At 42.0% G+C, this 20,575-nt stretch overlaps 1 protein-coding gene across 1 annotated transcript in view; it reads right to left on the reverse strand.

Annotated features, from left to right (window-relative positions):
* The window catches only part of CDH2 (cadherin 2), a 423,873-nt gene that overhangs the window by 43,341 nt on the left and 359,957 nt on the right, over positions 1–20,575 (reverse strand). Inside the window, exons 11-13 of the mRNA XM_030213715.1 lie at positions 12,918–13,060; positions 12,222–12,455; positions 5,289–5,522 (exon numbers count right to left, since the gene is read on the reverse strand). Coding sequence (XP_030069575.1) covers positions 5,289–5,522; positions 12,222–12,455; positions 12,918–13,060 — 611 coding nt within the window. The remainder of the gene's footprint in view (positions 1–5,288; positions 5,523–12,221; positions 12,456–12,917; positions 13,061–20,575) is intronic.

A 20,575-nucleotide genomic window follows, 5' to 3' on the forward strand; every position in this document is an offset into this window, starting at 1 on the left:
ATGACCCTTGTTGCCCAAGAGCCCAGGTCACTGTCAGTCCACCCCTGGTTTGGGAATATATAGGAGCTTTCTGAGAGAAACTAAAATCAGGCTAGTCTGATACTAGTAACAGGTGTAAGTCTTATTATAAAGTTACACACAAGGATAGATCCTTGTTTGCATGAAATATTATTATTATTATTTGTTACATTTGTATCCCACATTTTCCCACCTTTTGCAGGCTCAATGTGGCTTACATATAACCGTTAACGACGTTAGCCGATTACGGTCTGAACAAATACATGGTATGAATGAATACAAAGTGATATTGTGGTAGAATGAGGTACATGTATGGTAGGTACAGTTGGGGGAACTTAGAGAGGAAAAGGGGGAAGAAGAGTCAGGTAATGTTTGTTACGGTCTTTGGTTGCATTGTGTCGCAATTGAACAGGTATTTTTATGTTGGGTTGGTGGGGTATGCTCTTCTGAACAGGTCTGTCTTTAGTGCTTTCCAAAAATTTAGGTGGTCGAGCATAGTTTTTTACTTCTTATGGCAATGCGTTCCATAGTTGTGCGCTTAGGTAGGAAAAGCTGGTTGCATAGGTGGATTTGTATTTGAGTCCTTTGTTGCTTGGGTAGTGGAGGTTTAGGTATGATCGTGCAGATTTTGTGGTGTTTCTGGTTGGCAGGTCGATGAGGTCTGTCATGTATCCCGGTGCCTCGCCTTAAATAATTTTATGAACAGTCATGCAGATGTTGAAAGCGATACGTTCTTTGATTGGTAGTCAGTGCAATTTTTCTCTGAGTGGTTTGGCGCTGTCAAAATTTGTTTTTCCAAATATAAGCCTGGGTACTGTGTTTTGGGCGGTCCGAAGTTTCTTTATGATTTGATTCTTACATCCCGCATAGATTCCATTACAGCAATCTGCGTGGCTTAGTACCATAGACTGTACCAGGTTACGAAATATTTCCCTTGGAAAGAATGGTTTTATGCGTTTGAGTTTCCACATTGAGAGAAACATTTTCTTTATGGTGGATTTTGCTTGGGTGTCTAGTGATAGGTTACGGTCGATTGTTACTCTGAGAATTTTCAGGCTGTCTGAGACAGGGAGGGTGTATCCTGGGGTGTTAATAGGGGGCTGCATTATGCATAGGTCTGTGAACCAGAGAGCCTTCAACTGTATGTAATGTACCACTTGAAGCAAATGGAAATCAGCTAGCACACATATATGACTACCATTCCTGGAACTTCCGGGAAAGGACATTTCTAGAAAATGAGCTCACACTACAATTTGCATATATATTTATGTCTAATATACAACAACTACAATAAACAGCATTTGTAAACTAATCAGTATATTATTTAATGGATTTTTTTTAAGCAGAGCTGAGTGGTGAAAACTTGGCTCATGAACTCCTGGGTGCTAGGTTTGAGGATTTCTTCTTATCTCTCCCAGCGTACCTTTAGTGGATCCTCTTCTACTTCTATCCCACTGTCAGTTGGTGTACCTCAGGGATCTGTCCTGGGACCTCTTCTCTTCTCCATCTATACTTCTTCCCTTGGTACCCTGATCTCATCCCATGGTTTTTAGTATCATTTTTACGCTGATGACTCCCAGATCTACCTCTCCACACCAGAAATCTAAGCCGAAATCCAGGCCAAAGTATCAGCCTGCCTGTCTGACATTGCTGCCTGGATGTCTCAGCGCCATCTGAAACTAAACATGACCAAGACTGAGCTTCTTATCTTTCCCCATAAACCAACCTCTCCTCCTCCCCCATTCTCTATTTCTGTGGATCTCTCATCCTTCCTGTCTCATCAGCTTGTAACCTTGGGGTCATCTTCGACTCCTCCCTCTCCTTCTCTGCACATATTCAACAGACTGCTAAAACCTGTCGTTTCTTTCTCTATAGTATCAGCAAAATTCGCCCTTTCCTTTCTGAGCACACTACCAGAACCCTCATCCACACTCTTATCACCTCTCGCTTAGACTATTGCAACATGCTTCTCACAGGTCTCCCACTTAGTCATCTCTCTCCTCTTCAATCTGTTCAAAATTCTGCTGCACGACTAATATTCCGCCAGGGTCGTTACGCTCATATTAGCCCTCTCCTCAAGTCACTTCACTGGCTTCCTATCTGTTTCCGCATACAGTTCAAACTCCTCTTATTGACCTATAAGTGCATTCACTCTAAAGCTCCTCAGTACCTCTCCACTCTCATCTCTCCCTACATTCCTCCCAGGGAACTCCGTTCACTGGGTAAATCTCTCTTATCAGACTCCGTTCCTTTTATCTTGCTGCACCATATGCCTGGAATAGAGTTCCTGAGCTGGTACGTCAAGCTCCATCTCTGACCGTCTTCAAATCTAAGCTAAAAGCCCACCTTTTTGATGCTGCTTTTAACTCCTAACCCTTGTTCACTTGTTCAGAACCCTTACTTTATCATCCTCACTTTAATATTCCCTTATCTCTTGTTTGTCCTGTTTGTCTGTCCTAATTAGATTGTAAGCTCTGTCGAGCAGGGACTGTTTCTACATGTTCAAGTGTACAGCGCTGCGTACGTCTAGTAGCGCTATAGAAATGATAAGTAGTAGTAGCAGTAGATTCCTCCGGGGTTGTCCCACTTGACCCCATCCACAGGAAAATCTATTGTGCACACTAAGCACTAAGGGGTCCTTTTACAAAGCCGTGGTAAAAAGTGGCCTGCACTGGTCTGGGCACGTCTTTTTGGCCACATGCTGGGCCACTTTTTACCACGGCTGGGAAAAAGGCCACTTTTAATGGGCCGGGAAATGGGTGTGTGCAAAAAAACTAGCACGCGCCTATTTACGGCCTGAGCCCTTATCGCCAGTCATTGACTTAACGGTACGGGCTTATATGCTACCCTTGCAGCAACCATGCAGCATGTGCCAAAATGGCCAAGTTGCTGATTACCGCCGGAAAAGCCCCCCTGAGTTACAAAACAGAAAATATTTTCTACCACGGGGTGCCAAACTCGGAATTACCACCAGGTGCACGCGCTACCTCAGCAGCAGTTCCAATCTGGTGCATGCTACCCATACTTTAGTCCTCCTGCAGCTTTGTAAAAGGGCCCCGCAGCTTCTCGGTCATCCTGGCCCCTCAAAGCATAGAAAGTTTGTCCTCATTTCTTCATTAAAGTGGCATACTTCTCCTTTCTTTCTCTCTTTTCTTGAATAAACCATGGATATTAGTGATAATCACTTTCTGTTTAACATCTGACAAGCCTAAATTTCTGAGTGGTTTATAGAATATGCTGAGCGCCTGTCCGCTCAACTAAATTTAGATGCGGGCAGTTATGCCAAGTAAAACTTGGTGTAAATGTTGATGCTTAAATAAGGCGTGGAACAGCTGTATACTATAATAACGCACATACGTTTTGGAAACGTCCATGACCCGCCCATTGCACACCCATGGCCAAGCCCCTTGTTCAACTATGTGACTTAGAATTTATGGGCATCATGTTACAGAATACACTTAGCATGTAGAGCGCGCAAATTCTCATCCAATCAGTACTGATTAGCTTGTTAAATAATTAGGTTATGCGCATTGTTATGGAATACACTTCAATTTCTGCACAGAAATCTCAGTGTGATATATGAATATACATCACAATTCAGTCTCCATACTATCCAAACTACTTCCTCGAAACGTCTGCACACAGATCACATAAAAGTAGGCATAATTTTTTGGCACATACACATGGCCAAAGAATTTTATAAAAGGATGTTTTCCGCATGTAAAATAAGCCCAACATGTGGCAAAACCTTTATAAACCATGCTCGATTTGGGGGGGGGGGGGGGGGGAGCAGGGGCAGGAACAGAAAAGGTAAAGGAAGGGTAACGTTGAAAGGAGCCATTTAAATGAGGACAAGATATTTCAGATTGGGCTGTAAATTTGCAGTAGCAGCACTGATATATCCATTTGTTAGGATATTCTGAAGGTTGGGTTTAAGTTCCCCTCTCCCCCCATAAAAATACATTTTAGCCATCTTCTGTTTTCCACCTGCTGAAAATCTCCAACAGTAAATTCCTGCAAGCCAGAGATTCAGGTGATGCAATGGAAGAAAACAAACTGTGTCAGAATGAAAGGAAGAAGTGCAAACGGGGAGGCATTTCTCTTAACATAACATGTAGTAACCTGACTAGATAATCCTGGGATTAAGAGTAGATAAAAGAGGCAAATCTAGATGTTCTTCATAAGAGATGATGTAACATCAAAACAACAGTTGATAGAACCACAAGGAATGAGCATTATAGTAAATTCATCAAGCAGTGTTAGGGTCTTAATTTGCGTTATTTGGCCCTTAAGGTGACTTAAATGGCCCTAAAGCTACATGATATAAAATACCATGGCGATACTTAAGTCGCTGTGGTTTAAGTAATGAGATGCAAAACATGCAAATGCATGTTTTGCATCTCATTACTTTTTTTTTGTTACATTTGTACCCCGTGCTTTCCCACTCATGGCAGGCTCAATGCGGCAGGCAATGGAGGGTTAAGTGACTTGCCCAGAGTCACAAGGAGCTGCCTGTGCCGGGAATTGAACTCAGTTCCTCAGGACCAAAGTCCACCACCCTAACCACTAGGCCACTCCTCCACTTACTATGCAAATACACCATAAGTTTCATTAGGACATAAAAAAACATGTTAAAATAATGCAGCTCTTTGCTGGGGTTATTTTACCACTTGGGAGCACTAGGCCGCAAACTTGAAGCCCAAAGCTTCTGAACCTGCAGAGCAGCCTGCCCCCCTCCCTGATACTACCTTTAAAATCAGTGGTGGTCTGGGATTCTTCGGCCAGGAGCGAGGCCCACTGGCTCCTGCTTGGGGAGGGGGACCCTGCTCTGCAGGCCTCGGAGCATCGGGCCATGGCTTTGCGGCCTTATGATCACAGGCTGTGGGAATGACCCTGCTTGCGAGGTGGCTCACAAGCAGCGTTATTCTCTTGCCCCAGGATTCAACAACCTGCGGTATCGGGATCCCACAGGTTGCTGAATCCCGTGGGGAATCAAGGTGCAGTAAATGGCAACTTTTTACCACACCTTGAAGTCTCTCCTAAGTGACAATGACGGGGAATGGAGTGAAGGTTAATACTAATAAAGATGTCCAATGGACATTGCCCAAAGATATTATGAGGAATGAGTTCCAAAATCCAACTGTTTCGAAAAGTATTTTGGCCCCTTGATAAAATCCTCCTGTCAAAATTAAGCATCCAAACGGCAAACTGTTTTTAGTTTACTACCACAGAAGAACAACAGAAGCATCACGGAGCAAATGTTTACTTACTGAGTAGGATGATTATACATAAGAGGATTGCAATGATGGCTCCTGTTCCTAGGCCAGCACCCACGATTGGCTGCACCCCGCTACAGCTTCCACTCTGATCACATAAGCAAACTTTCACCAGCAGTTCCGAAGTGTTCGACATGGGAAGATTTCCAGAATCTGCGATGATTATTGGGATCTTATAAAGGCCACTGTCCAAGGATCCAATCTTAAGACTAAGTTGAGCATGATAACCTAGAAAGTTAAACAGAATTGGTTTGAGAAAAATCATAACCAAAAATCTCAAAGAATCCAAGACTAAACAAACACCAGTGCAGTTCTGTCGGTTAAAATAAGTTGTTGATCCTAAATTCTCTTTTTTTAAAATACTGATAAGACAAAAAAAAAAACCCAAAGCTTACCAGTTGATAGGGATTGCAAGGGTATGCACAGAAAAAGGTTCTGATTTGTTCTCAGATCATTTCTCAATTTTCTGGCTCAATTTTGGATATTTTTCAGTTCATTTCAGAAATTAAAGCCTAAAAAAATGTGATTATCAAACAAACCTTTAACACACACATCAGCTTTGCATACTTTAATTCAGAGGCTTTATGAGCACAGTCACTTTGGTGCATGACAAATTTTCTCAAACTGAATGCACATCTGACACCACTAACAGGACTGTATTAGCCTAAAGTAAATGTTGAAACTACTGTGCATCTGTTAGCATGCATTCAGTTTGTTTGGTGTCTTCAAATTTCAGCGAGTGCAAAATTGATTTTGCACAGATATTCTATGAATGTGTGTGTACAACTTATTTGCGTACGTTGAAGTTCTGTGCACACACAAAAAAGTTATTAAAGCAAATTTGCAAAATGAACTGCAGAAACACCCAAACATAAGGGAACAAAAAGCCAAATGAACCAAAATTGTTTTGCCTGTGCCCATCCCTATTTTGCAACTATTTGAACATGCTATTTTTTTTGTCTTCCTTTAATACTACTATATGTGAGATACACAATAGCTTTATAATCTTTAACGGCCAGCTAATCAGGAGGACTTGAGAGAGCCGGCCTTGAGTTTCTCATTTACAGTTCTTCATTTGACTAGTAATCATTATGAACAAAGGACGCTACTGTCTCACTTAAAGCAGCATTTTGACCTTGAAAGGTGTTCCCATGCCAGCACAAAGCAAAACATGGTTCAGCTGTAGGATGCATATGACAGACATGCTCATCCCAGACTATCATGTATTCTTTTTCTTCTGCTTTCCATGTCCCTGCCTGGCCTCTGTTGCCCCCAGTAAGGAGTTTGCTCCTCTAGAGGGGATGGGGGACAAGGCTCTGCAAAGAACCAAGAGGGCAGCAATAGGGAAAGAAAGTGCCTTATATGAATTTCAAAGAATACATTTTAACAGCACCTTTTAAAAATTGACACTATAGTCCTCATCTAAAGAAGGATCAACTAAGGGAGAATACACATAATTATCCAAATAACTGGATATTTTGGAGAAATGTCTCTAAAATTAACTTTTGACAATATTGAGAAACAGTTCAACATTGTTTGATGTGTACTCAAAACAAAATATAGGTTCTTAAGTCAGAAGCAGCAAAGCAAATATAGCTGAAATTAAAGCATAGTTCAGAAAACACACTCCAAAAATGTGTTATATATTATTTTAAAAATGATCTTTTTTTTGTTCTGATATTACTAAAATATCATTAAGGAATATTCATACAAATGGCACTTTAAGACATTTCAATCCAGGTCATATGGTATTTCGTAAAATGTTTTCAGAATTTAGCTTCTTCAAACTTGTTTTCCCTCAGAACGTATAACAAACGTATTGCTTTTATTAAAAATAGCAACTATCCAAGCCAGAATCACACCCTGTGTGACACGCTCCACCCATGCGCAGTGGCCACCGTGGGGGAGACAATGCATGGGGACTGATTTCACACCCCTGTTTCTCTTGCTCCCACAGCCCTGATTAAAAATAAAAAAATATATAAGAAGCTTCGTTGATGTAATTTGTATTTACTTTAATATATGATGTGTGTCGATGGTCTCTTTTGTCTTTCTTTATTTTTTATTTTATAAAATGTGTCTACTGTTCTCCTGGTATCCAGTCATCCAAAGAATTTACAATTGGCAAAAAACAAATAACATATTAAATAACACAACATGGAGAAATCATTTTGCTACTGTTAAATGGTAAATTAGTGGTCTTAGAACCTGTCCATTATGAGGACTTTCATGATGCAACAAGGGCGATAAGGTTAAAAACATTTTAATTTTTCTCCTTCCATTTGAGTTTGTGGAATTTCTATACACAGTAGAAGAAAACAAAGAGAATAAAAGTGATGAAAAATGAGGCAGCAGTCAGCCTGGTAGCTCAATGGCAGTGTTGTGTACTGGAGGAGAAGCCTAATGATTAGAGCAGAGGGCTGAGAACCAGGGAAGCCCGATTCAAATCTCACTGCAGCACCTTGTGACCTTGGACAAGCCACTTAACCTTCCCATTGCCTCAGGTACAAACTTCGATTATATAAGTCCTCCGGGAACAGGAAATATCTACTGTACCTGAATGTAACTCACCATGAGCTACTGAGAGAGGTATGAGGTTAAATCCAAGTCCCTCTACTCTGATCCTGTCTGACAAGTTGTTCCATAGTAAGGGAGTCACAACTCACAACTTAGCGAAACGACCTGGGTTTGACGACCTGGGTTTGACGACCCACTGGTGTCTTCTGCTCCCTATATCGGCTCTGAGTGCTTTAGAGGCAGAATTCACAACCGCTGAGGGGAGGGAGCAGTCATCACACTCCAGGTGCAATGAGACACTGATCTTCTAAAAACACTTAAAGTCTAAATGTTTTATTTTTTCTAAAATATCAGGGGCATGTGGAGGACAATTCTATAAAGCGACGCTTAGTTCAAGAACAGTAGGTGCCTGCTTTCCTGTACCAAATGCTAGTATAACTGGGTATAGTATATACTCATAAATACGTTTAGGCAGGAGCACTTGCACCAGCCACAGAGCTGCTGAAAATATTTTGCATCCAGATTGAGGTCATACATATGTAACTTATAGCAGTGTATAAGTTATATGTGTGTGTGTACACCCCTGCCCACGGACTGCCCAGAGTACGCCCACGTGTATGCCAACTACACTCTTATCAAAAACATGCGAGTGGTTATAGAATGGTGCCAATCTGGAATTTGGCATTCACGCATTCATGTGCACCCATACACACTTATATGACATGTATATATTAGTTCTTTTAGGGGCCCTTTTATTAAAGGGTTGCTGCCCGGCTACCCAGAACTACCACTGGCCCAATGTGGCCACCGGCAGTAGTTCCACCTCAAAATGCTCCATTTCTGGCGCAATGAAAACTACTTTTGGAATTTTTACCCAGGTGCTAACCGGCGGTAATTGCTGTCTGGTTACTGCTGTGTTACCATGGGAGACCTTACTACCACTATACAATGTGTGGCGATAAGTGCTTCCCTCTGCATGGCTATGCAGTAAGAGTAATCTTATCAAATGGCCAATTTCTGGGGGAACCTTTTACCCGCTGCGGGAAAAAGGGCCCTGACGCGAGGGAAAAACAACCCCTGCCGCCACCATAGGGTCCTTTTTACTACAGCTTGGTAAAAGGACCCCTTACAGAACTACTCCCTATATGTAACGTGGAAGGGGCATGGTTAGGTGTTCCAACAATATAGTATTCATATAGGGCAACAGACGGCAGAAAAGAGGTTCAAAGAACACACATGGAGATGAAAAAAAAGCACCAAGGGCTGTCAGGTATGGGACAGTCAAGAGTACTTAATGGATAGACCCAACATGGGCAGCGTTACAGCATAAAACACCTGAGTCGGGGGTCAGAGAAATGGACTCCTGAGAAACATTTGAGAAAATAAAAGCTTATAAAGCTGGGGCCACTTTGGATTCTAATGAGCTGAAGGACAGCCACCAAATATCTTCCCATGTGGGGCCAGTGTGCGTCAATGAGATCTATCCCACCAACCCACCTTTTAAATTCATTTGGGGATAGCCTCGAGATTGTGAGCATTTCCAAATGCATTCTTTTTTTGTCTGAGCAATGTCTTGTCCTTCAAGCATGCGGTTCTTTCTCCCATTCATTTTCCCTTTTCTCTCCTGAGGCTGGGTAGAGAGCCAGAGTAGCAGAAAAAAAAACAAAACAAAAAACAGGAAGACAATGTGGGCCACCCTAGAAGTCTCCATGGGCCACCATCGGCCCTGGGCCTTGTAGTGAAGAACACTGCTATAAAGGAATACAGGTGTCTACCATCCTTTACAGGAATACCAGGGTAAACATGAACATACAGTGGTGGAAATAAGTATTTGATCCCTTGCTGATTTTGTAAGTTTGCCCACTGACAAAGACATGAGCAGCCCATAATTGAAGGGTAGGTTATTGGTAACAGTGAGAGATAGCACATCACAAATTAAATCCGGAAAATCACATTGTGGAAAGTATATGAATTTATTTGCATTCTGCAGAGGGAAATAAGTATTTAATCCCTCTGGCAAACAAGACCTAATACTTGGTGGCAAAACCCTTGTTGGCAAGCACAGCGGTCAGACGTCTTCTGTAGTTGATGATGAGGTTTGCACACATGTCAGGAGGAATTTTGATCCACTCCTCTTTGCAGATCATCTCTAAATCATTAAGAGTTCTGGGCTGTCGCTTGGCAACTCGCAGCTTCAGCTCCCTCCATAAGTTTTCAATGGGATTAAGGTCTGGTGACTGGCTAGGCCACTCCATGACCCTAATGTGCTTCTTCCTGAGCCACTCCTTTGTTGCCTTGGCTGTATGTTTTGGGTCATTGTCGTGCTGGAAGACCCAGCCACGACCCATTTTTAAGGCCCTGGCGGAGGGAAGGAGGTTGTCACTCAGAATTGTACGGTACATGGCCCCATCCATTCTCCCATTGATGCGGTGAAGTAGTCCTGTGCCCTTAGCAGAGAAACACCCCCAAAACATAACATTTCCACCTCCATGCTTGACAGTGGGGACGGTGATCTTTGGGTCATAGGCAGCATTTCTCTTCCTCCAAACACGGCGAGTTGAGTTCATGCCAAAGAGCTCAATTTTTGTCTCATCTGACCACAGCACCTTCTCCCAATCACTCTCGGCATCATCCAGGTGTTCACTGGCAAACTTCAGACGGGCCGTCACATGTGCCTTCCGGAGCAGGGGGACCTTGCGGGCACTGCAGGATTGCAATCCGTTATGTCGTAATGTGTTACCAATGGTTTTCATGGTGACAGTGGTCCCAGCTGCCTTGAGATCATTGACAAGTTCCCCCCTTGTAGTTGTAGGCTGATTTCTAACCTTCCTCATGATCAAGGATACCCCACGAGGTGAGATTTTGCGTGAAGCCCCAGATCTTTGTCGATTGACAGTCATTTTGTACTTCTTCCATTTTCTTACTATGGCACCAACAGTTGTCTCCTTCTCGCCCAGCGTCTTACTGATGGTTTTGTAGCCCATTCCAGCCTTGTGCAGGTGTATGATCTTGTCCCTGACATCCTTAGACAGCTCCTTGCTCTTGGCCATTTTGTAGAGGTTAGAGTCTGACTGATTCACTGAGTCTGTGGACAGGTGTCTTTCATACAGGTGACCATTGCCGACAGCTGTCTGTCATGCAGGTAACGAGTTGATTTGGAGCATCTACCTGGTCTGTAGGGGCCAGATCTCTTACTGGTTGGTGGGGGATCAAATACTTATTTCCCTCTGCAGAATGCAAATAAATTCATATACTTTCCACAATGTGATTTTCCGGATTTAATTTGTGATGTGCTATCTCTCACTGTTACCAATAACCTACCCTTCAATTATGGGCTGCTCATGTCTTTGTCAGTGGGCAAACTTACAAAATCAGCAAGGGATCAAATACTTATTTCCACCACTGTATGTGCCCATAATTTAGGAATGAGCACTTGCACCACCCAGAGATGTGGTGTTCACTGTGTGTGCCTAAGTACCGAAGATAGGCATGTAACTTACAGTGCTCTATCAGTTACACACATAACTCACAGTAGTCTCTAAGTTAGGCACATAACTTTGCTCCACACCAAGACTCCACTTATGTGTACATGTAAGATACGTTACTGAATAGAACTAAGGCGGAATTTTGGCATGTGTGCATATATATGCACATACATGTGTATGTTCCATTATTGTAATGACTTAGGCTTGTAATCGATGTGTAACTGTGAACATGGGGTATATTCAGTGCTGTCCACTAGATGTATAACGCTGCGCAATACATGAATAATTAGAAACGTCTAAATTAGAAATTTCAAATTATTTCCCAGATGTCCTGTTCGTCTTAATGCTTCTAGTGATTGGATTTAGGGCCCATCATTAAGAGGTTGGGAAGAGGCCCTGATAAATAGCTGCTGGCTGAGGGATGTTGCTGCACAAAATTGGACAAACTGGATGTAAGATAGGGGAAAACTATCCTTGGGTAGCTGTGCATGAAAAGGTTCTGACTGTACTGAAAGTGTGAAGGTACAAGAGGAAACTGCGGAATCACATAAATGGATTAAATTAATACCTTGAAGGTGGCGTTTGAATTGTAGGGTCTGCTTAATGCCTTACACCGACATCTACTTGCTAGATATATAGATAATATTAATTATTCTCAATACTGAATTTGGAAAATCTTTGCAGTACTTCACACCTGACACAAAGGCTTTTCTATAGAGATATGACTCACTGCAATCAGATTTAAAAAAAACAAAACACAGGAAGCAATAAGCGGAAGGCCAAACTGAAATTAGCAAGGGATAAATAATATGAATTCCTTTCTTAAGTAAGACTTTTTGTCTTTCACATGGCTTAAACAAACATATAAAAACAAAGAAAAACACTATGTATACATGTGAAATAAATTATCCAGTATCAACTTTACCACTGAGGCGAGTAATGGTCCAATTCCTCCTAATGGTGGAAGGGTTGGATGGAAGCTCGAAGATGAATGGTCCTGCATTAGGATTAATGTCAGCGTCTGTTGCTGTGATGTTAATTGCATTGGGGTCTGGCCTTTCACAGATCTCTACCTCAACAGGGTCCACTTGAGGAGCATTATCATTAATGTCAATCAAGAATATCTGCAGTGTGCCAGTTCCACTCATCGGAGGAATGCCTTACGGGAGGAAAAAAAATTAAAGCCATTTATTTTATCAAACACTGGCTTAACTTACCAAGTAACACTTAACCCCTAATCTATTCAGTATGACAATTACATTTTCAGTGCTTCATATTTCCAACCTGGTGTATGAGCAAATTTGGCACATGACCTCATTCACACAATGCAGGACCAAGCTCCTGTAACTGCTCAAAGCCACTGTATGGCACAATGCAGTTACAGAGCGAACAGAAAAAAATGAATATTTGCTAAAGATTCATGGTCTGACTTAAAGTCTGTATGGTGGATGGCATCATCTGGCATGCAGAGAAGGCACAGAAAAGCAGGAAAAATAAATATTCCAGCAACCACTGAATCTTAACAGGGTCGACCTCTGAAATGTTTATGCTAAATTTCAAGATAAGTACAGGCAGAAGAGAACACATGTCTAATTCACCCTTAAGCAGAAGACAGTCATACCATTGTCAGAAGCCAGGAATGTGGCATTATACATGTTGTTTTTCATGTAGTTTGATTCTCTATCCAAAACTGCCGTAGTTGTGATCTGTCCACTCAGAGAATCAATTTTAAGCCAGTTTCCAGGATCGTAAAGTTTAGAGTATCTACAAGAGTGATAAGATCTGGTGAATCTTTTGAAGCAAACAGGAAGAAAAAAATTTGATGAGATCATTAATCCATTTACTGCGCTCGATGTGATGCTGCTTAACAGGAGATGGGCTAGTGGCTCCAACCTGCTTCTGAACTCTGATCAGGCTGAGGCTTTGGCGTGCTGTACAGGAAATGGCCAGGGTCCCTTAAGGGGAGTATTCTGCAGTGCTATGTAGCTGCAGGATAGTACTGAAATCTTGAAAAAAAGACTGCAATACCAGTAGCATAGCCCAATTTTGGATGGGCTTAGGGGCAGAATAGGCATGCACAAAAGGTCCACCCCCCTCCCCCCGTGCTCTCTACCCCTTCCCAAATCACAACATAAATACTTGAGCTGACGAGGATCCCCAAGCTCCATCAGTTGAAGGCTTCCTCCAGTCCTCCAAAGGCACTCAACAGCACAGAACACCACTGTCACCAAGACATGAAGTTGGATTTGGCAGCAGCATTCTTGAGCCAAAGCTGGCATCAAGCATGTTCACTTTTTGCACATGGGCGAAAACGGAGTATGCAAGAGAAGTGAGCGTGCTGGCTCAGGCTTACAAACGCCGCACCGAACTGGATGCAGAGCTTGGTGGCATGGCGTTCTTAGCCACTGGATATCTGGAGGACTGGAGGTGGTCTTCAGCTGGCAAAACATTGGAATCCCTGCCAGCAACAGTAAGGGTGTGCCGCAGCTGAGTGGACCCTTTGCCCACCTATGGCTACGCCTCTGTGCAGTACACTCCCATCTGCAGGCCAAGAGCAGGGGTTGGGGTGGGGGAATATATATATATATATATATATATATATATATATATATATATATATACATACATGCATATAAAATGAAAGGTTACCATACCCTCTTCTTAGCCCACTCTGGGTTCAGCTGATCCACCCACTCTCGCCCCGAAGTCTTTCATGCCTCCCTCTTCTTCCTCATTTCACCTCTCAGCAGACGGGCACCTCCTCGCTAGTCCCTTCCTCCAGCTCTCCCTCTCCTGGCAATCCTCGGATACGTTGCCGGCAGTGTTAGTGATTGAAGCACCCACTACCGGCTGGCTCCTCAAGTCTTCTCTTTGTCCTGCCCCACCTCCTGTGATGTAATTTCCTGTTCCCATGCAGGCAGGACATGGTACAGAGAAGACCTGAGGAGCTGGCCAGGAGTGGGTGCCTCAATCTTTGACACTGCCGGTAAGCGGTAAGAAAAAGCTTCCTGCTCTCCCCAAATGTGTTTGGGTGCAGATTTCTTACATTGTTGCGGGGGTGGGGGTCGACTTTATTTTTTCTGCCCTCTTTTTTATCTCCACAAATATGGTAACCCTAAGTAAAGTCTGAAATTCCTTTTTGTCCTTCCCAAGGTTTGCAATCCAGTAACATTAGACCATTATTTATCACACAGAAAACAGCAGAAGGTTGGAGACACAACACATTAGAAGTTCTTGGGGAACCACAAAGTAATTCAAAGAGGAAAACAAATTCCATCACTGTCTCATCTGTGCATTTCCAACATTGCACAATTTTAATTTCCTCGTGGACACAATCAATATTCAAACACTCACTACTGTAATACAAGAATCCTCTTATAAAGACTTATGGCAAATTGGTACCTAATTATTTTAAAAAGGATTACAGTTTAAATCTGTATCCAAAAAAAAAAAAGATGTGGGTTTCATGGAAGGAGGATGCATGCTTGCTTTTTAGCTTTGAACACACAGAACAGTAGAACAACAGATTATAGCAAAAAGAGACCAGTGGACTTAGCTTGCCCGTTAGTCCCTTCATACTGCAAGAATACATTCAGCAGCCAGCTGTGGAAGCTTAAGGGATTATATGATACACATTCCTTCCCCTCCCCACTGGTTCTCTACCATCCAGGGTGGATGAGCATACATGATCCCATATTTAATCCAATATCTAGTCAGGTTTACTGGGAGTACAGTACAGAAGAAATAAATAAAATGAAATGAAATGAAACACCTGGACTTGCTACCAAGTTTTGCATTAATCTGAACAATTACCACAAAAATGTTTCCCAATCAATCATCAGTCCTCCAAGGTTCTCTTGCTTTGTTAGTCAGAAATGAATCACCATCAACCGGCTGGCACTGTCCTGTTTGCTTTCTGGCATGCTGTTCTGCTAGATCATATTTCAATTTTTTAATGTTTGTTTTCATATTTGAATCTGGGGCCCTTTTACTAAGCCGCGTAAGTGCCCACGCACGCCAATTCCAAGTTACTGCCTGGCTACTGCGTGGGCCGGGCGGTAATTTCATTTTTTATGCACGTCCACTATGCATGTCAGAAAATATTTTTATTTTCGGGCGCGTGGGCGGTAATCGGCATTTGAAAGTGCATTGACCATTACTGTCCGTTTAACATGTGAGACCTTAACGCTAAGTCAATGGCTGGTGGTAAGACCCAAAATGGACGCTCGCCAATTTTAATTTTGCCGCACGTCCATTTTCAGCCCCCTCCCCAAAAAGGCATAGTTTTACAGGTGTGATGAAAAATGATTCTGTGGGCGGCCAAAACACGCACCTACATTAGCGCAGGCCATTTTTCAGCGCACCTTAGTAAAAAAAAAAAACCCTCTTTTTATATTGTATTTTTCATTTTGTTTCAAATTAAGGTTTTCTCTGGTTTTCTTTTAACCCTTAGGATTTTGTTTTGCTCATTACACTGCTACACTTTCATTTATAATTCGATGTAAGACTCTTCCACAGCCCACAAAACAAGCATCTTGCTGAAACATTTTGAGCTTTCTATAAAATTGATTGACTTTTCTGAACTCTTGAAAGGCATGTTTTATCTAAGTGTATGCACAGTAGCAACCCACTGTCATGATTTGTTTTGTATGATTCGTAGTAGTAGTATATGTTTGTTGATTTTGTTTGGTGACTGTCAAATTTTTCCAGTTGCTTTATTTTGACCCATCAGTTTTATCCTGCTCCTCTGTACTTCCAGCTCAATTGGAATCAGTTGGGGTCCCTTAACATAAGCCTTCATTTCGAACATAAAGCCTTCATTTATCACCCATTCATCATCCTTCCTCTTTAATATACCAAATCCTATCACTACAGTGCTAGTCCTGGGCTGGGAGGGCATGACCTCTGGTTCCTTCTAAAACCCTACAATCATGGGCCCTGCATTCAGTTCATAGTATCATCTATAAATGACCAAGATGCCCTCCTCTACTCCAGGGGTTCTGATTGCTATTCCTATTATCGTTCACTATCACTGATCACTGCCCTAATGTGCTTAATTCAGTACCACCACCACCACTGCTAGGATATGATAGCCAACTTCCATAGAACCTTCCCAGTATCTTTTTTTTTTTGTTTGTTTCTGCTGAACCTTTCTCCTTCCAGCTTCATGTGATGAACTTGGTTCCTTCAAATACCTTTGATACAGAGAATGTCTCCTTCCTGTGATTTACTAAAGCCTATTTAATATTTGAATGTTCCTTCCAGTTTGAGAATATCATGGCTTTCATTGTAAAGACTGGGCTACAAAATTGTATACTGCCTGCTGCACTTAACTGCCTTCATGCTTTGAATGACCAGAAATACAATGAACTCTAGATGGAACCTCAATAACATCTCTCTACTTAGACAACCAAGTTCATTTCATTGATTGGATAGCCAGACATCATCTGAATTAACTAGATCTCGTTCACCTTTAACAGTCTTGATATTCTAAGGGTCCCGCTTACTAAGACATGCTGTAGGTGTGCTAGTGTTTTTAGCACGTGCTAATTTTTAGCGTGCACTAAAAATGCTAGCGCACCTTAGTAAACAGGACCCTAAATGTTGTGTAGCCAGTGCAGTTTTGTACTCCCAATGCAAGATTGTATCTTTTTTTGGCACAGAATTTCATTTGCAAACTCTTGGTCAAATAGACCCAAAAACGTTCTGGCAAAAGATATGACAACGAATGGTCAGTACCATGCACTACCTCTCCTACTGGGACGAAAGATGCAGAGGTGCACTAGATGAAATAGCACCCTTAAGAACAAGAATATCAAGAAGACAAAACACAATACCATGGTTCAATAACGAATTTAAAAAACTCAAAACACAATCTAGGAAACTGGAACAAGCATGGAAAAAAATGAAAGATGAACACTCACTCAACGCACGGAAGCAAATACAAAGAAAATACAAATATGCAACAAGACAGACCAAAAGATCCTACTACAGAATTAAAATAGGAGCGGATTACAAAGACCTGAAGAAATTATTCCAACTCGTAAACAAACTACTAGACACCACTCCAATCATCACAACCAACACAGACATCCCATCTGCAGACAAACTTGCTAAATACTTCAATGAAAAAAATAACAAAACTACGCAACACACTTCCTCAGCATAACACAAACATCGAAAACTTCATCGATGGCATGGACCCAACCTTTGGAGAATACGCAGCAGACCGTACCTGGTCAAAATTTGCTCTCCTTACCATTGATCAGTCACACAGGTGACTCATAGGTTCTTCAATACCCACTGCAAACTGGACACCTGCCCCAGCCACCTACTTAAATCCGCCACTGACCGCTTCATAGTGGACCTCACATCCCACCTAAATTACATGCTCCAAAAAGGTCTCTTCCCTGAGGAATATGGTAACATCCTACTTACCACAATACCAAAAGACACCAAGAAAAAAAAAAAAACGATCTCGCCAACTACCGCCCAGTTGCATCCATCCCACTAGTAGTCAAATTGATGGCGAGCCTGGTGACCAAACAGCTCACTGAATACCTCAACAAGTTCTCAATACTATACGAATCACAATCAGGATTACGGCCCCTCCACGGTACTGAAACTGTATTAGTCACTCTACTGGCAAAATTCAAGCAGGAAATAGCTAGAGGTAAAAGCATACTTCTCCTCCAATTTAACATGTCGAGCGCTTTCGATATGGTAAAACCACAATATACTATTAAGACTCCTAGACCACCTCGGGATTGGTGGAAACACACTTAACGGGATCAAGGGTTTCCTAACCACCAGAACATATCAAGTAAAATCAAATTCAAACATATCACCGCCATGGAAAGCAGACTCAAGGATCACCATTATTACCAATACTCTTCAACATAATGATGATCCCATTGGCCAAAGCCTTAACCAACCAAGGCCTCAACCTGTTCATTTATGCAGACGATGTCACAATTTACATTCCCTTCAGACACGATCTGACAGAAATCACCAACGAAATCAAGCTCGGCTTGACCACCATGGACTCATGGGCAAATTCATTCCAACTGAAACTGAACACTGAAAAAACACACTGCCTCATCCAGTAAGTACAATCCCACAACCATAAATACCCCAAACCACTCCCTCCCTATCTCACACAGCCTAAAAATACTTGGTGTCATAATCGACCACAACCTTACTCTTGAGAGCCAAGTAAACTCCACAACAAAGAAAATGTTCCATTCAATGTGGAAACTTAAATGCCTAATCCCGAGGGAAATATTTTGTAACCTAATACAATCAATGGTACTAAGCCATGCAGACTACAGCAATGGAATTTATGTGGGATGTAAAGAACAACTCACAAAGAAACTCCAGACCGCCCAAAACACAGCAGCCAGGCTGATATTCAGTAAAACACGATTCGAAAGTGCCAAACCCCTCCGAGAAAAACTGCATTGGCTCCCAATTAAAGAACGTGTTACCTTTAAACTCTGCACCCTGATCCACAAAATTATCTACGGCATGGTCCCAGGGTACACGATAGACCTCATAGATCTACCAGACAGAAACAGAACTGGATCATCACGAACATACCTAAACCTCCACTATCCAAAACTGGAAAGGACTCAAATACAAAGCAACCTATGCATCCAGCTTCTCCTATATAAGCACACAACTATGGAACGCACTGCCAAAAGCTGTGAAAACAATCTACGACCATCTAAACTTCAGGAAATCACTAAAAACTAACCTGTTCAAAAGGGCATACCCTACTGACCCAACATAGATGCCTACACTCTGCAATACAGCAAATCCAATGATCGTACTGGACACTATATAACCTTCCCTCTCTTCGACCCCCACTGTGCCCGAAACAAACGCATCTTTATTCGACCACATTTTCACCTTGCAATTGTTTCTATACCGGTCTTGGCAAACACCTTACGGTACTATGTAAGCCACATTGAGCCTGCAAATAGGTGGGAAAATGTGGGATACAAATGTAATAAATAAATAACAAATAAATTCTTCCAGTTTTTCAAGTCTCTCTTTTTTTCATCCTGGTAAATTCTACTACTACTATTTATCATTTCTATAGCGCTACAAGGCATACGCAGCGCTGTACACCATACACAAAAAGAGACAGTCCCTGCTCAAAGAGCTTACAATCTAGATAAGACAGGAAAACAGACAGAACAATTAAGGGTAAGGGAACAGAGAGGTGAGGATAAAGGACAGGACAAGTGAGTAATGGTTAGGAGTCAAAAGCAGTGGTAAAGAGGTGGGCTTTAAGTCTGGACTTGAAAACGGCCAAAGATGGTGCTAGATGTACAGACTCGGGAAGTCTATTCCAGGCGTGAGGTGCAAGACAAAAGGAACGGAGTCTACAAATTCTGTATAAATAAGCACATTCTTTCTTGAAGCCCCTTTAAAATACTATCAATAAAGATATTGAAAAAGAACTGGTCCTAGCATTGAGTCTTGGGTACTCTGTTTGTCTCTTTACTTTCTTCAACACTGATTCTACTATGCACCACCCTCTCTGTTCTGTTGCTTAATCAGTTCCTTACCTAGGGATCTTTTTACTAAGGTGCGCTGAAAAATGGCCTGTGGTAATGTAGACGCGTGTAGAATTATTTTTCAGCGCACCTACAAAAAATGCCTTTTTTGAAATTTTTGCCAAAAATGGACGTGTGGCAAAATGAATATTGCCACGTGTCCATTTTGGGTCTGAGACCTTACCGCCAGCCATTGACCTAGTGGTAAAGTCTCATGCAGTAACTGTGTGGTAATGACCTACGCGTGTCAAATGCCACTTGGCAAGCATACGATATGAGCGTCTGAAAATAAAAATTATTTTTCGGATGTGTGACAAAAATGAAATTACCGCAAGAGTCATGTTGGTAGCTAGGCGGTAACTCCATTTTGGAATGCGTTGGGCACGCATAGGCACTTACGCAGCTTAGTAAAAAGGCCCCCTAGTTTACAGCTTTGATCTACTCCCATATTATTCAACTTGCTTATCAGTCTTCTACAAGGACCAATGTCAAAAATCCTACTATATTTACTTCTTTGTCTGGGATGTTTTAATGATCACATGAACTAACAACTCTATGAAATGAAATTCCAGATCAACAACATTCACTGCACCTCCCTAATCCACCACTTTTGTCACAAATTTAAAGAATTCAATCAAGTTTGTTTGACAGATCTTCCCTTTCTGAATCTATGTTATCTAGGGTCCTCTAAAAAAAGGTGTACTGTTCCGTGCTT

This window comes from Microcaecilia unicolor, chromosome 1 (assembly GCF_901765095.1).
Source record: "Microcaecilia unicolor chromosome 1, aMicUni1.1, whole genome shotgun sequence".
In the NCBI taxonomy this organism is placed as follows: Eukaryota; Metazoa; Chordata; class Amphibia; order Gymnophiona; family Siphonopidae; genus Microcaecilia; species Microcaecilia unicolor.